Here is an 11,108-nt window from a genome sequence, read left to right as displayed (position 1 = left end):
AATTCGTTCTTCATTCTCATCTTCTCTACTACAACTGAATACAATTCAACATCACATATCTCTCTAATCAACTTCTCTGAACCCTCAAATCTTTTTACAAGTCTTCAATATGCATTTCTCTCCAGCAACTATCCTCCTTGCTTCGCTCAGCGTCGCCTCTGCGATGCCCTTCGTCTCCAAACCTGCAAATGATACTCTCGTGCGACGACAGGCATCCTACTCTGTGGTCAATGTCGATGGCGCGAGTTCGTCTCCTGCCGTGCAGACTCCATCCTATCTGCCTCCTCCACCCCCACAGACCGTGACTGTGACCAAGACCCCTACTCCTGTCTCGCTGTCTCCTTCTGGCACCCCGACTCCTAGCTTCCCAGCATCCAGCTCCAACGCCCTCTGGGGAAGAGCTGAAGCCTTTTCCACTTCGGCCATTCCTCAGTCGAGCAGCCTGGGAATTTACCCCAGCAGCTCGGGAACTCCATCTATTGTTCCTCGTGCCTGGTACGGCGTCTCTAGCAGTGCCGTTGCCAGCTCCAACAGCGTTACTCCGTCTGTTGTTGCCCGCGGCTTTGGTTTTTCTAGCAGTGCTTCTCCAAGCTCTAGCAGCGTCGTTCCCTCTGTCGTTGCCCGTGACTTTGGTGTGTATAGCAGTGCTGCTCCTAGCTCCAGCAGTGTCCCATCTGTTGTTGCCCGTGGATTCGGCGCCACCAGCAGTGCTGTCCCGAGCTCTAGCAGTGTCGCTCCATCTATTGTTGCTCGTGGATTCGGCGTAACCAGCAGTGCTGTTGCCAGCCCCAGCAGCGTTCCCTCTGTTGTTGCCCGTGACTTTGGTGTCTACAGCAGTGCTGCCCCGAGCTCCAGCAGTGTCGCTCCTTCTGTTGTTGCCCGTGGCTTCGGCGCCACCAGCAGTGCCGTTGCAAGCTCCAGCAGCGTTGTCCCAACCCCCAGCAGCCAGGCTTAGATCCAGGCCCGACATGAATGGAAGTGTGTACTAAACACTGCCAACCATCTCCCATGTCTCGACTATCAGGCGAGACGATGATTACGAACAACCTGAAGAATGAATGGCCATGGCAACCATGGATCTACTCTTCTTCCTTTCATTAATTCTGAGCGTTTACGACCTAGACTCTACGTGATTATGAGTGTTGAGATGCATCTGTGACTGGCGTTTTTATCTTAATTTTTTCTCGGTGGATGTTAATCAGTCTTTCCTTTCGGTTTAATGTTTTTACATGGGGGTCTTCTGCCATGATAGATTGGTTCTATTTCGGGGTACATAGATTGAAACAAAATGAATGAAATAGATATGATAACTATTATAAAAGCTCTTCAGACCTTGTTTGTTGCATCCTTGTTTGTATCACGTAGTTCAGCTGAGGAGCAATACGTCAGTACTTGCGCTGATCCGCTGCCGCCTTTGAGGACACGAATACTTTTCCCACTCCCTTTCCAGGCAGATAAACAGAAATATTTCTGTTTTGTCAATTGAGAAAATATTGCTTTCTTCAAAATATATTTCCAACAGCACTAGACAAGAGTTCTTAATTAATTGACGACCCGCTTGGCGTCACCGCGTTGAAACGCCGCCCGAATCGCCGTTTAGCGTCGCCGTTCTTTAGTTCGTGCAACTCCGACCCCAGACAGACGCAAGATAGACTAACCACGACAATACCCTTCTGCATCCGTTCATCGCATGTCCTCTTTTTCTTTCCTCCTTCTGGTCTATGGATCGGTAGTTTTTTGAATTATTCCTACCAGAGAGTGCTTCTCAACCCTCCCCAGAAATCGTCATTGAAGCACTTCCCCCTCCCCTCCTCCTTCTCAGGCAGGTGTTTACCGCCTGAACTCCTACCACCAACCGCCCCTCCTCCTCTCTTTCCACCTATCCTTCGTATACGATCAAAATGGCTAGTCCGGTTATCCCCGCGGAAGACCAGAGCCGTCTCCTCGAGGAGGCATTGGGGGTCGTACGGCAACAGTCGCAAATGATGCGAAGGTGCCTGGAGACTCCCGGCAAGCTTATGGATGCGCTCAAATGCGGGTGAGCTATGCAAACTCCCGGACTGGACTAGAGGAGCTTCTATGAGCTTTAGCTGGTGGTTAGATGGTTTTACATGGGTGCAGTTAGGCTAACGGTTGCTCGTCAATGGGTTTACAGGTCGACTTTGGTGTCTGAGTTGCGGACTCCCAGTTTAGGCCCCAAGCAATACTACGAACTGTACATGGCCGTGTTCGATGCGCTGCGACACCTCTCCGTTTACCTGAAAGAAAACCACCCTGTCAACCATCTGGCCGACCTTTACGAGCTGGTCCAGTACGCCGGTAACATCGTCCCGCGACTGTACCTTATGATCACGGTGGGCACGGTCTACATGTCTGTCGAGGATGCCCCGGTCAAGGAGATCATGAAGGACATGATGGAGATGAGCAGAGGTGTGCAGCATCCGATCCGCGGGCTGTTCTTGAGATACTACCTCTCCGGCCAAGCGAGAGATCACCTGCCCACTGGAACTGGCGACGGGCCTGAAGGCAACATGCAGGACTCAATCAGCTTTGTCTTGACCAACTTCGTGGAAATGAACAAATTGTGGGTGCGACTTCAGCACCAGGGGCCGTCCAGGGAACGCGAAAAGAGAATGCAGGAGAGACGGGAGTTGGAGCTGCTTGTAGGCAGCAACATAGTGAGACTCAGCCAATTGGTAGACCTCGAAGGCTACAAGAATGGGATTCTACAGGCGCTTTTGGAGCAGGTGGTGCAGTGTCGCGATGTTCTGGCGCAGGAGTATCTGCTTGAAGGTGAGGAGACCTGGTCCATTTTATTTGTTCCCATTCGGGAATGCTGATCATTCTATGCAGTCATCACCAAGGTTTTCCCCGATGAATTCCACCTCCATACCCTGGACCTGCTGCTTTCTGCAATCGCTAGACTCAACCCACTTGTTGATCTGAAGAAGATTGTTATCGGGCTTATGGATCGCTTGTCGGCCTATGCAGCACGAGAGGAGTCCACCGCTGACCCCGACGCCCGCAAGCAGACCGAGGAGGAAGCCGTCACAAAACTTCTCCAGAAGCTCGAAGTTTCCGGTGAGCCCAAGAAAGAGGAAACGGCCGAAGATGCAAGCGCTACCCAAGAGAATGGCGTCGAGCAGTCCAAAGAGACAGACGAATCTGCCAAAAAGGAGGAAGAGTCTCCTGCAAATGGCGACGGCGAAAATGGCACAAAATCTGGTGTTCCTGCTGATGTCAAGCTGTACGACATATTTTACGAGCAGGTGGTCAACCTGATCAAGACCCGTGGCCTGCCAATTCAGGATACCATGGCACTCCTTGTGTCTCTGGTCAATCTTGCATTGAATACCTATCCTGACCGATTAGAATACGTCGACCAGATTCTTGACTTTGCTACGCAAAAGACAGCCGAATACGCTGACCACGCAGACTTACACTCTGCGCCAGCGCAACAGAACCTCCTGCACCTCCTTCTCGCACCAATCCGCTCCTATGTTTCCATATTCACCGCTCTGGCTTTGCCACACTATATCCCACTCCTGTCTTCTCAATCCTACACTACCCGGCGCTCTGTCGCTGGTGAGGTTGCTCGCAATCTGCTTAAGAACCGAACTCTGATCGCAACAACGGACAACCTCGACCGTGTGTTGCAGGCTCTCAAGGTGCTGATCAAGGAAGGCACGCAACAGGCCATGGGATACCCTGGAGCAGTGCAGTCCCAGCGACGAGGCGGAGAAACCGATGAGACTGTCGAGGAGCAAGGATGGCTCGCGAGATTGGTCCACCTGATTCAGGCACCGGAAAACGATACTCAACTGAAGGTTTGTATAACAAACTACCTGCAGACTCCGGCACAAATGGCTGACCACTCGATTTTAGCTTCTTCAAGCAACCCGCAAAGCTTATGCTGATGGCAATGAGCGGATCCGGTATACTTCCCCAGCAATCATCACTGCTTCGATACGATTGGCCCGCAAGCTCAAGTCCCGCGAGCACTACGACGACAACTGGCAGTCACAGTCTTCGGCACTCTACCGGTTCATGCACCAATGTGTCAACAACCTCTACCAGCGTGTCAATCCCGGGTGCGCGGACTTGGCTCTGCGCCTGTTCGTGATGTGTGGTGAAGTGGCCGACCAGACAGGCTTCGAAGAATTCAGCTACGAGTTCTTTGCGCAGGCATTCACGATCTACGAGGACTCGATCAGTGACTCGCGCGCCCAGTTCCAGGCTGTATGTATCATTGCAGGTGCACTCCACGGATCGCGGGGTTTCTCCAAGGAGAACTACGACACACTCATCACAAAGGCTGCACTGCACGGCAGCAAGCTGCTCAAGAAACCCGATCAATGTCGCGCGGTGTATCTGGCGAGCCACCTCTGGTGGGTGATTGAGAATCCTCAACGAGGCGAAGAGGATCCTAAGAATGTAAGTCACCCCGTGAAGTATGCCGTCTTTGAGCTTCCAATTCTAACACATGTGTAATCGACAGCTCTACCGCGACGGAAAACGTGTTCTCGAATGTCTTCAACGGGCTCTTCGCGTTGCAGATGCCTGTATGGACACTGCCGTGTCCGTGGAGCTCTTTGTTGAGATTCTAAACCGCTACGTTTACTACTTTGACCAGCAAAATGAGACCGTCACCACCAAATACCTCAACGGGCTCATTGAGCTTATCCACTCCAACCTACAGACTAGCGAGGATGAACCGAACCCCAGCCTCGAGAGTCCCAAGCGCCACTTCCAGCGTACCCTGGAGTATATCCGGTCGAGAGATTACGAGGGAGTCGTGACGGAGGCTAGACAGTAGGAATGAAACGCAAAGGGATACGTTTGTCTTTTTTCTTTTTCTTTTTATGTTCAATTGCCCGTTATGTAAGATGAGCCGGAGCGATGGATCAATGGTTATTCTTCTTTCTTTCTCTTTACTTGTCGCCCAGTCGAGTTACCACTTTTGATATTTTTTGATTCTCAGTATATAGCTGCATCATCCTTTCCCCCCCTTCTCCCCCCCATTTCCCTTTCTTATTTCTTAAACATACCCTTTGTTTTACAAGGTTTATTGTCACAATAGAAATTGTCAACGCAACAGGATTTGAATTTATTAGAAACCCCCTTCCATGGAACAGCTGGAATTGCATAATGCCTTACAGTTTAGCACTCAAGCCACGTACACCATCAGGATATCTTATTTCGTAACGAGTGAACTAAAATTGACGTACAATCATGACAGCCGGCGCCCTTTTTACTAAAAAAAGGGATACCGACTTGTCTGTTTTCATTTGAATCATAATTTTAGTCATACTAGTCATGTACTGGTCAGTGCGGCGTTGCAATAATTCACCTACATAAAGTACATGGAGGGAATCAATAGAAAAAGGAAAAAGGAAAAAAGGAAAAAAAGAAAAAAATCAAATAAAACACAAAACAGCCCAGCCCAGTCCAGCCCAAACATAAATTCGTGAGGGTGGCGTATGCAACCTAGAAATCATTCACCACGCAAGGATCATGAGGACAATAATGACTCGGAAGATGCAATTGTTTAACATGGAGATGGTGTTTGCTCCATGGGAATCCGCTGCATAATGTGGAATAACACGTACATGACAAGAAAAGAATGCCCGTAGCCGATGGGAAAGTACTCGAACGTAAGTAAAAAGAGTTCATAACACCAAACAAATATGACGTGAAACATCATCCGACGCTTAAGCAGAGTGCAAGAAGGTATTCAGCTGCCATGAAAAAAAAGAACGCAGTAGAGAACCTTGCCTATCCGTATGAAGAGATAGATACCCAGAGCCAAACGCCTAGAAACCCGTTGATGGAGAAGAATACTGCCGCAGCACGGAAGGTGTGCCGATTCCCCCAAATGCCGGTAAGCTACTTGAAGGAATAGGACTTCCAATTTCCCCGGGAACAATACTGCCTCTGTGACCTGAGGCCGCGCTGTTGTTGTCCGGTTCAAACCGGACGAATGTGCCACTTTCGTCGTCTTTGATGCAGAAAGAGCCGCCCCCATTTTGCGTGTTACCTTCGGTGTCGCAAATGTCCAGCATCTCTTTCAGAGAGATTGAGGGCTCAGTTGCTGGTCTCAGCTGATCGATTTGGCGAAGGACAAGATTCACATCGTGATATCCACTCGCACCTTTGGAAGGACTCATGTTGAGTTGCTTGCAAGCTTGGATAACCAAGAGACGGATTGTGACTGGCCGAGACGTATGCGCACGATGGTGACCTCCGGACCCGAATGCATTATTGGGCCAACCAGTTCCTAAATGATGGTCAATATTAGATCACAGAATGTGAATGGCGCGTACTACTCACCAGATCCAGCTCCCCATGTCGGAGCACCAGGAAAGGCGGAGGCCCCAAAAGGAGTCTGCGTACCCCAGGTGCTACTTCCTATTCCCGGACTGGCTGAAAAGTTGGTGTGCTTTGACGCTGGGTGATTGTTAGTACCACTGAAAAACCACAGAGAATAGGGGATTATCTCACCACCGAGAGAATCCGTGAACAACGACGGCCCTCCAAAGCTGGCGCGTGTTGGACCCTGGAAGGCTCCAGGAACTGTTGCGCCAGGCAGTGACTGGGACAGGCTTGACGTAAATGGAAGATCAGTGTCATCAAGAAGAGCACTGCTCCCAAGATGGGCGCTGAGTTTTTCCACATCGTGCTGTGAGGTGCGCCCACCATTTCTCTGCTGATCTTGCGCTGTGCTGGAGGGACGCTTGATGGGGCTGGGTCGGGTAATCGGGAATGGCTGCGCATGCGTGCTGAGAGGAGATCGTTCAAACGAATTGGACTGTTGTCGGGAATGCGCGTGAGATAATCCACTTGGCTGTGCAGAGAATGGACTCGACATTGGCTGCTGGCTGTGGAACGGATGGGCGTGCCCTGGATCAAGCGGAAACCCTCGTCCAGGCGGCATAGAATGAACCCCATTGATCCCCGGTGGTGGTACAGGGATCCCATTCGGAGCAGGAAATCCTCGGAATTGACTCAACAGAGACCCGGAATGCGGTGGATATATGGGTAGATCATGACCCATTGGCGGTCGCGGGGCCATGCCTAATCCAGGAGGATTGGGTGGTAACCCGTTGATACTAGGGAATCCTGGCGGGTGAGACCTGCCCATCGATCCAAGAGGAGACAGTGGCGTTGAAGGCTGAGGATGATGGAGGAATGGTTGCTGCCCATGGCCTTGTTTGGATGAACTGGATGCACCCGACGATTGGGACGGTGGCATAGACCGGGGGGAGATGGATATTTGCGACGGCTCTGTGCTTGCAGGCTGGGATCGGGGCGAGGACGTGTGAGAACCTTGCTGAGATGGTTGACGCGGCCGAGCGGGAGAAGAAGCCTTGGGAACAAGGGGCGTAGCAGCCTGAAGATGCGGCGAGTGATGCTGGCCGAAGGGCACTTGCGGGTATTGGGGCAGACTCGACGGGATGGGAACGGGCCCTGAATGCGATGGTCGTTTCGCCTGCAGACCACGAAAAGCGAGGTCAGGCTTTGCTGTCGTCTCCCCTTCTTTTCTCTCCTCACGAGTCTTGCGATCTCGTTCCTCCTTGGCCTTCTTCTCTCGTTCTTCACGCTCCTTTCGCCGTACTTCTTCACGCTTTTTCTTTTCTTGTTCCTTTTTCCGCTCTGCCTCTTCATGTCGCTCTCTCTCTTCTCGGAGACGTCGCTGTTTTTCTGCCTCCTTGCGTGCCCGCTCCTCTTCCTGCGCTTTCCGTTCAGCCTCTCGCTTCTTGCGCTGCTCTTCCCGTTTCCGCTTTTGCTCCTCGAGTTTCTTCTGTTGTTCGGCTTTGGCGGCGGCCTCCTCTGCGGCTTTTTCGGCTTCCCGTCGGGCCTTCTCTTCTTCCTTGGCCTGCTTCTGAAGCCTCTTCTTATCCTTTTTCTTCTGAGCCTCCCGAGCCTTCTTGGCCGTCCGGGCTTCGTTTCGGCTTTCCTCTTCCATCAGCTCCTCGATTAGCTTTTGTTGGCGCTGCTCGGCGACTTTTTCTCGATATGCTGTCAATACGCGCTGTTCAAACATTCGGGCCGCGAAAATCTGGAACATTCGTCGTCCTTCCTCCATGCGTTGCTCCTCGGTCATAGCATCCTGGAATTACTTGTTAGTACAAGCCCGCTAAGCAGTAAGAGAAAGGGAGGGCCAACAACTCCAGGGCAGACCATTTCGTCTTCCTCATAATCCTCTTCCTCCTGGCTATCATAGTCCTCGTCCTCCTCCTCCTCGTCGTCGTAATCTTCATCGTCGAGTGGACCATGGTTATGACCACCATGAAGTGTTTGGTGCGCTGCAGCTATGCCGTATTGGGTATCTTCTTCACGTTGCATTCGGCGCTCTGCCAATTGCTCCATCATATCGATGAAATGTTTCCCGTCGTTTTTGAGTAAATCGTCTGCAACAGTAAGAATTCCATCTAAAGCGGAGCAAAGACAGAAAGTAACCATCAGCCCCCGAGTTTCACGATCCAGAATCGGTGGTCGAGCTTACCTTTGACCGTTAGACTATTCCCAAAAGCGAAAAAATCAGCACGAGCGGCACGCGTGTCTTCGTCTTCAAGATCATCGTCGTCCTCGTCGCTGTACGGTTCATCATCCTCATCGTCCTCGTCATATTCTTCTTCCAAATCTTCCTCTTCCTCCTCCTCTTCTTCTTCTTCCTCCGGTAACTCCTGGACTCGACCTCGTGAGGGGTGAAATTGGCCTTGGGTCCTAGTATGTTGACCGGGTGATCGTAGAGGGGGGTGGTATAACCGTGGAGGTGGTACGATTGGAGGCCCTTTCTCGAAAGAACCTTGGTTGTTATTGGCGTATTGCTCGAGTTCCTCGTAGTAGGCATCGTAGAGCACCTCAAGTTCCTCTTCAATAGCAGTCCGTTTTCTCCCACACACTGTACAGCTGCACGAATGCTTCTGTTGCTCCTTCATCTTTCTCAGCACTGCGTCCTTCTCCACCTTGACTAGCTGCCGTCGTTCCTCCTCGCCCAGCTCAAGCCAAAACGTCTTGATATTCTCTCGTTCCTCCTGCGTTGATGTATTCCATATGCTGCGATCTTTGGCCGATCTTAGGATTGCACGGGGCCCGAAATGGGGCGGAAGAGGTGGGGGAAGAGGATGCGACATGGAGATGGAGGGTGTTGAAAGCGGGGTCGAGCTCTCATCTGCGAACGTGTGGGATCCCGAACGACTTTTCTTTGTCCGCTTCTTTTTCGATTTTCGACCTGCAGCTCTATGAGCTCCATCCTGTCTATTTACCCCTGGTGGAATCGGTTGATCGTGATGTCCGTCTATTGAGCCATTGTCGTCTTCGTGAAACACATCGCCGTTCGCGGGGTGATCGGGGTCGGCATGATCGAAATCCGCGTCATCATACGGATGGCTCCCTCCAGTAGGGCTCGAACTATGGTGATCTGCGGCATCTGTCGAAGCATATCCATTGTGGAACTGAGTCTCTGTGGCCAGACGAGCCGCCTGTTTCTGCCTACGCTTCTGTTTCTTGCGGTTCACAGACGTGGGTTCGGTCGGTAATTTGGGGGCGTGATTTCCCTTCATCGCAAAAGCCTCACCATTCGTGGGACGTGTTGCGGGCACACGGCCTGACATTGTGGAACTGAAAGTCAGCTTCGGGGAGGGGAGTGCGGAGATGTTATGATGAAGTCATGTGTTGCAGTTGCACATAGACATGAGCGAGGGGACGATATCTAGAAAGCGAATCTTCAGGCCTGACCTAAGACATGAAAGCTGACTGTAAGTACAGGAAGGCAGTGACGAACATAATATCCGAGGAGGGGGGTAGGAGCTCACTAACCAAGCTCCAGTCGACCGAGCAAGAAAGAATTCGCAAAATAAATCAAAGAGAGAGAAGTAGATGAGGCGTCGGAAAAGCAAGAGGAACCGATCAGTAGGCGTAGGGAATGGGCGAAGGCAGGAGATGGTTGACTCCAAGCCGGCAAACGGGGTCTAAGTGAGGGCGGAGAGGGGTGTTTGAAGGGACCCCGGTCGCACCAAGGACTGAAAGCGAAGGCGTTGTCGGAAGCGATCAGGAAGCGCGGAATGGGCGGAGGAAGAGGTAGGGGAGGACAGGGAGCGAAAGACCGATGGGAAAAAGCCGACTGGGAGAGACAAGCGCCCGAGATGGAGGCAGAGAGGGATTCAGCAAGGCTGGATGCTGGATGGAGATGGATATGATGGGTTTGGCCTGTGGTGGTGGTGGATCTGGACGGCGGCCTCTGGGTGGTTGTCGTGCCGCTGGTCGGCAGCAGATAAGCGCTATAAGCGAGGTGTATGCCTGAGGGTTAAGGCAGTGAGTGTTTCTGTATTCTGGGATGAGGATGATCAATCATGATAATCACGATAATCATTAATCATGAATAATTAATGGGAGAAACAGTCGATTATTGGCAGTCTTCGGCCCCTCCGACCAGCTCCAGACTACTTACTATCCATACACCGTCACAGAAAAGAGGCCCATCTTCTGTCCTTTTCTTGGCTTGTTTCTTCATCCTCACTCCTCTTGACTAGTAGTACTCCATTGGGGCATAGAGGCTTCATCTTATATTAATCTGATTATTATTGCGGGATAATAACGACGATAATAATAATAATACCATCCAACTACGGCGTCAGAGTCGATGGGCCTGCTAATAATACGACCAGCCTGAGACATCTCCAGGTCGATAGTGCTGCTCTTCAGCTGGCGTCTGCTGCTCCTAACCAACCAGACCTCCGAGTCCAAGCCGGCCGATCTCATCCTTCTTCTTATTATCATTTCTCCTACTCTTGATTGTTTTATTGTTTTATTGTTTATTACTTCCTCTGCTTCCCAATATTTCCTTCATTTCCTTTTCTTTTCCGTGTGTCTTATTTATTATTCCTTTTTATCTTTTTACCTGCCTTCCTCGCTCTCCTTCTCCCCCCTCTCTCCTTTACACTAACTCCTCCCCCGTGGTCGATCAATTACTTAGTCGTCAGCCTCATCTCGACCGCCTTCCAGACCTCCCACATCCCCCCCCGGACCATTTATCGTCATCATCATAATCATCATTCCCATCCTCCTTTATCGTCGCCCTAGCAGCTAGGGGGAGGGGACGTTTG

The 11,108-nt window shown here is 51.2% G+C and overlaps 3 protein-coding genes across 3 annotated transcripts; 1 reads left to right on the top strand and 2 right to left on the bottom strand.

Moving 5' to 3' along the window:
• Positions 1-94: 94 nt before the first annotated feature.
• ASPWEDRAFT_25023 (uncharacterized protein) lies at positions 95-970 on the bottom strand (the record flags this gene model as incomplete). The annotated part of the gene is made up of 1 exon (XM_040832687.1): positions 95-970. One exon carries the CDS (start codon positions 968-970, stop codon positions 95-97), a length of 876 nt encoding a protein of 291 aa, XP_040692846.1.
• Positions 971-1,901: 931 nt separating this feature from the next.
• Positions 1,902-4,816, top strand: ASPWEDRAFT_106440 (vacuolar protein sorting-associated protein 35; the record flags this gene model as incomplete). The annotated part of the gene is made up of 5 exons (XM_040827810.1): positions 1,902-2,038; positions 2,156-2,793; positions 2,854-3,827; positions 3,886-4,434; positions 4,499-4,816. The coding sequence occupies 5 exons, from the start codon at positions 1,902-1,904 to the stop codon at positions 4,814-4,816; spliced, it is 2,616 nt and encodes an 871-aa protein (XP_040692845.1).
• Positions 4,817-5,314: 498 nt separating this feature from the next.
• On the bottom strand, positions 5,315-9,904 carry ASPWEDRAFT_358461 (putative stress response protein Nst1). Its single transcript, XM_040834309.1, has 6 exons — positions 9,823-9,904; positions 8,507-9,741; positions 8,182-8,432; positions 6,505-8,110; positions 6,331-6,447; positions 5,315-6,277 (listed from the first exon to the last, which is right to left on the bottom strand). Exons 2-6 carry the CDS (start codon positions 9,615-9,617, stop codon positions 5,814-5,816), a joined length of 3,549 nt encoding a protein of 1,182 aa, XP_040692844.1. The 5' UTR covers positions 9,618-9,741; positions 9,823-9,904; the 3' UTR covers positions 5,315-5,813.
• Positions 9,905-11,108: the final 1,204 nt, after the last annotated feature.

Source organism: Aspergillus wentii, assembly GCF_001890725.1.
Source record: "Aspergillus wentii DTO 134E9 unplaced genomic scaffold ASPWEscaffold_2, whole genome shotgun sequence".
Taxonomy (NCBI): Eukaryota; Fungi; Ascomycota; class Eurotiomycetes; order Eurotiales; family Aspergillaceae; genus Aspergillus; species Aspergillus wentii.
This window is presented reverse-complemented; position numbering and strand designations above follow the sequence as displayed.